Source organism: Dendrobium catenatum, unplaced genomic scaffold, assembly GCF_001605985.2.
Source record: "Dendrobium catenatum unplaced genomic scaffold, ASM160598v2 fragScaff_scaffold_1056, whole genome shotgun sequence".
In the NCBI taxonomy this organism is placed as follows: Eukaryota; Viridiplantae; Streptophyta; class Magnoliopsida; order Asparagales; family Orchidaceae; genus Dendrobium; species Dendrobium catenatum.
In genome coordinates, this window is record NW_021319518.1 from 5466085 (window position 1) to 5471297 (window position 5213).

The following is a 5213-nucleotide window of genomic DNA, read 5'->3' on the forward strand; positions in this document are numbered from 1 at the left end:
TGTAGTGATGGCCTTATACCCTGTTTTTACTTGTTTCACTTTAATTGCAAATTTACTCTCCTATATTGTAGGCTTTTCTTCTGTAGGTATGGTGGCTTGAATTTTGATGTTAATGGGTCTTTCGCTGCCCACAACGATTTTGCTAGTTATGGCTCGACCCATATTTTTTGCATAAAGTTCATGTTGAATGGTGATCTTTTTCTTTCTTTTTTGGGTGCTGTCTCCTTGCAGCCTTAGAATATTTTTAGGATTTTTTTGTAACTACTATTATAAGGAACCACCAGCTCTTAGGTTTTATTTTGTAGCTCTGATGAACATTAATGAGTTGGAGGTTCTTTTTAAGGACCTTGTGATCTGCTTTTATATTAATGCATAAGCCCCTCAGTGGGTTTCAACAAAAAAATAATAATAAATGAATTGACTCCAATTTAGAGTTGTCTTCTCCCCCATGATGGAAACAATTGCTATAAGTTCTCAAACTTGATGCAAAATTGCAACAAGAGCCCAAGTAATTTTACAAAACGCAAACATTTTATCAAAACTATAAAAAGTATTATTTATTTATTTATTTTTTTTTTGGTTAAAACTCACTGTGGGGCCTACGCGTTAATATCCAAAATTCGGTTACAAAATCCTTAGAAGGATCCTCCATCTCGCTACTGCTCATAAGAGCTACAAGAGAAAAAAAAATAAAACCTAAGAGCCGGTGGTTCCTTTTCCTAAGATTACATAAAAGACATAAATTATAAAGTCTCGGGCTGTGAGTAGACAGCACCCAAAAAAGGAAGAGCAAATTAATCCTGTTCAGCACATTCTTCTTGCAAAATTGATGAAAATTGAAATGGCATTGAAAAATACAAACCAAAAGTACCTTGCGATCATTGAAGCTCCCTAATTGAAAAGATAAATTTTCCCTGCAAGATACTCTCCAAAAAGTATTATTTATTGTAATAAGATTACACTCAATATTTACTTTATGATAAAATTTAACCTTCTCAAAACTTTGTTAAAATATTCATCTATTTTGAACTTGCTTTGATCACTCTTTCAATGGATGTTTCTTTCCCCTCTTTGCTTCATATTTCAATTTTATGGAAAGAAAATTTTCAATTTTATGCTAACGCACTTGGACAAAGCTAAGTTCAATTTATCTGCATTCTCTAGCAGATCTACTCGAAGCAACCATCAGCTTCTTCAAATTAAAACAAAAGCAAACGTTATAAGAAATCAATTGTTCCATTACAAAGCATTCCAAGATTAGCTAAACAGTTTCAATAACAGCTGCAGCATGCCTATTTTTTCAGAGACGCTCGGCTCATAAGCTTTCCCTTTACTAAACAAGGAAACTAACAGGAACAGCTAAGGATGAGAAAAAGAAAATCACGGCAAGAAAATAACCCTAGCAACTGTAAAACCATTGTCTCGAACTTCTCTATAATATGTAGTAGAGAGAACAAACCCTAATAATCTATAACAACAAGCAGCGGGCACGTGGAAATGAACTAAACCCTTGTAATTAGAAGCCACCAACTCTCAACCATTCAGTTCTCGGCGCCTAGAACGGAGCAACTTCCATGTTAGCAGCCGCAGCTGCAAAGAATCCGTCCTTGAGAAGAACGTCTTCTCCCTCCTAAAAGAATAAGAGAAAGAAGACGTAAGTATAGGCTAACTAAGCATCATATCAAAGCTCTATAAAGGGAATCAGGAAAGAGACTGAAAGGCTAAAGTAACTGCTTTGAGAAGCTAAGTTTGTAAAGTAGTAATGTCTTTGGAAAAAAAACAAGAAAGATCAGTTCTCCATCTTTACCGGAGGGTGCACGCTGGTCTTCTTCAGGGTTTGATCAGGAATGAGACCGAAGTGGATGTGGGGGAAATGGGCCCACTGCAGAGAACAACTTCAGCAAAGTCCAATGTTTTGAACCAGGAAAAATAAAAAATAGTTCAAAATACAGTTCTCTGAACTATAAGATAGTTTTTTAATCTTTTAAAATTAAAAATCCTGCTTACGTTCTTAGCAGCAGCGCTGAATGCTTCTCTGTGGGTGGTGTCGGGGTTGCCAGCTTTGATTCGTTGAATTTCGTCCCTGCAAACACCATTTATTTATTTCCTTTTTGAAGATTTAGTTGAAAATCATTCTTGACGTTTAGCTGATCTGAATAAAAGAGAAACTGAGAGAGGAGCCACTGAATATATAGATCTCCTCTGGTTATTTCATTCTTTTTAGCAGTTTGGGTTGAGAGAACTCACTTGATGAAGCGGTTGTATGCCGAGGGAACTCTCTGCCTCTTCTCTGGAGCTGCACCCAGAAGACAGATATATTTAAAACTCGGTCCTCTCTCTCTCTCTCTCTCTCTCTCATAAGCTGAAGAGATTGCTTGCTTTCGTAGTAAAGACAGTTATAGTGTAATGACATGGTCTTCTGACTTCTGAGGAAAGTGACATGAGGTGCGTTACACGGATAGACACTGAGGAAGAAAGACAGTGAGGGCTACTGTTTTGCTACAGCAAATTAAAGTAGGATTGCCGGGGAAGGAGAAGAAGGAGAAGAAAATAGAAAAAGCAGAGAGATTGAAAGCACCGGAGTTAGGGATGGGATGTCTAGCTTCAAGTTTTACACAACTGGTTCACTTTAGTAGACCAAACCAGAGGGCATGAACTAATGGTTTTCTCAAAGGCCTTTGGGGGTATGAAGCTTGCATGCTTCCCATCTTCCATTACGGCTCCTTTGTAGGCTTGTTTCTTGCTCCATACTTTTTAAGTAATATGTGAGAGTAGAAGAAGGAAAAAGGATTTGACCGAAAAGACACAGATCACAGTTCAAATTTCCTTTTTTGTAAGAAAAACGCAGAACTTGAATAATAGAAGAAGATAAGTACAGAAAAGAAAATTAGAAAGCTTACGCCTATTGATAATTGGGTTATGCGGAAGTTCTTCTTCTGTTACTTTTGTCAATGGAGATGTGAAGTTGTTGCTTAGGCAGACCTGATTATCCATCATCAGGTTTGGTGGTGGGTTACTTAGTACTTCCTCCTTATCAAATAAGTCATCAAAAAATTTGCTAATTCATCCATTTTGAAGCCAAGATGAGGTGGAGCGTACATTTAAAGTAACAATATTTAATAAACATTTACCAAAAGATTGTGCTGATTCGGAGATTGGAAGGGATGACCGAGATGGAGCTGGTTGGTGGACGGGGGAAGAAGCCCTCTCATGTTAACAGAGAGAAGGTTGGTGCAATGACCGCACCTCACCGTTACAGTCTTGAACAAGCTCGTGTAAGGAACGCTAACCTGCAGAAAAGAAGGGAAAAAAATGTGAAGAAGAAAAAGAAGAAGATAATGAAGAAGAAAAGAAAAGAAAGAAGATGAAGAAGAAAAGGGTTTGAGGTGAGAGCAAGCGGAGAAGAAGAAGAATATGTATACAGCGAGGACTGTGTCGCAAAAGTTGCAGTGCACGTAGCATAGCTTCTCAGAGGGCGGAGGGGAGATTTGGTCAAGGGAAAAGGCAGCTGAGGAGGAAGACATGGTTCTTATTGCTTCTGAGTTAGCTACTTCTTTCTTGCCTTCTTGTTGGACTGATTTGATGTGATGATTTGATTTGATTTGTGATTTGATGCTTTGATTGAACTCTCTGAATCCTTCTATCCTCGGATCTGTTGTTTTGTGATTGAAATTTGATGGTTGACGAATGACGAAAGGCGCACAATAGAGAGGAGAGAGAGAAGTGGGAGAGGCTGAAGAACCGATGAGAATGGAAGAAGAAACGAGAATTGATAAATAAAGAAGAGGGCGGATACGCCTCAGGAACAATAAGTGAGGCTATAGAGAGAGAGAGATAGCAAGATATAGGCCCAACTCTCGTCTGTTTCCCTGCTTTTTAGCAGTACCAATACATTAAATGTAAGCAAAGTAAACTTGTTATTTTTTTTATCTACAGTAACATATTTTATCCGATAAATACAACAATTTAGATTTTATATATATATATATTTCAAGAAAAATTAAAACCTTACAAGTTAATTATTTAAAATTTAATGTACTTTTTAACAATTTCAGGTAGATGGCCAGGGATCAATGGAGACAAATCCTCTAGGCTGATTACAATAAAACTTAAATGCCCATTAAAGAAGGGGCGCTTGTGTTAGATCTATGCATTTTTTTTTTTAACTCACAGAGAAGCTTACACATTAATTTATCGAAATTAGACTTTTTTTTTTTAGTTAAAACCCACCTACGGGCTTACGCGTTAATTAAAGGAAAAATTACACAGTCCTTAAAGGGACCTCTAGCTCGCTATTGCTCCAAGGAGCTACAAACACAATAAAAAAGAAGTCTAAGAGCCGGAGTTCCCTACTAATCAAAATTATAATAATATCTAGTAACATTCTAAGAAATAAAAAGCAAAGGGAAAAAGAATACACATTCAGCAAAGCCCTCCGAACAGCATGCAAACCTTCCCAAAACGAGCGCGGAGATCCAAAAACCTGAAGGACATGCCAACACGAACGAGTATCCTGCACAAAACGAGCGCGGAGCTCCAAAAACCTGCAAAAGAGGCCTGCAAAGATACTAGGAAAGGGAATAAGCAAGAAGGAAAAACAAAAAAAACAAAATAAAAGTAGGAAGGGAAAGCCAACTCCCCGGGGAACCAAATTCCAAGAGAAGAACAGCTACAAACAGCAGATTACCGAACCACAACAGACTACAAACGACAGAATCACAGCAGCTGAAACCACCACCTGATAAACTAAAAGCCAGCCGGGGAGACCCCAGCAACAAGAAATAGGCAAACAGGCAGTAAGCAACCAAGATACACCGCCCATAATCCACCAGAAATACCAGGAGACCGAAGAAATAAACCAAAACTGGATACGCAACACCCAGAAAAGACAGCAGCCAAACAAAACAAGAGCCTATCGCTCAATAATATAAGGCACACCACTCCTATCCAAATTAATCAAACCTTTAATCTGAACAGAGAGGTTATTAAAAGATAACTCAGTAATATCATGAAATCTACCGCCAAACAAAGCAAGCGTCGTAGCAGCAGAATTAACAACAGGGCAAACATTAATAAAATGGCAATTAATGGACTCCATGAAATACTGAATACTTCTGCAGATATAGAAATGAGAATAACCATACGTACCACCTTCTCCAACCACTAAAGCTTTAATATCCTCATTAAAATTCCCCTCAATCTCAATATTCTGA

At 37.8% G+C, this 5213-nt stretch overlaps 1 protein-coding gene across 1 annotated transcript; it reads right to left on the minus strand.

Moving 5' to 3' along the window:
- Window positions 1-964: 964 nt before the first annotated feature.
- Window positions 965-3673, minus strand: LOC110093756 (axial regulator YABBY 1-like). Its single transcript, XM_020818736.2, has 7 exons — window positions 3423-3673; window positions 3132-3290; window positions 2901-3027; window positions 2248-2296; window positions 2008-2083; window positions 1808-1882; window positions 965-1630 (listed from the first exon to the last, which is right to left on the minus strand). Exons 1-7 carry the CDS (start codon window positions 3522-3524, stop codon window positions 1556-1558), a joined length of 663 nt encoding a protein of 220 aa, XP_020674395.1. The 5' UTR covers window positions 3525-3673; the 3' UTR covers window positions 965-1555.
- Between the last annotated feature and the right edge of the window lie 1540 nt (window positions 3674-5213).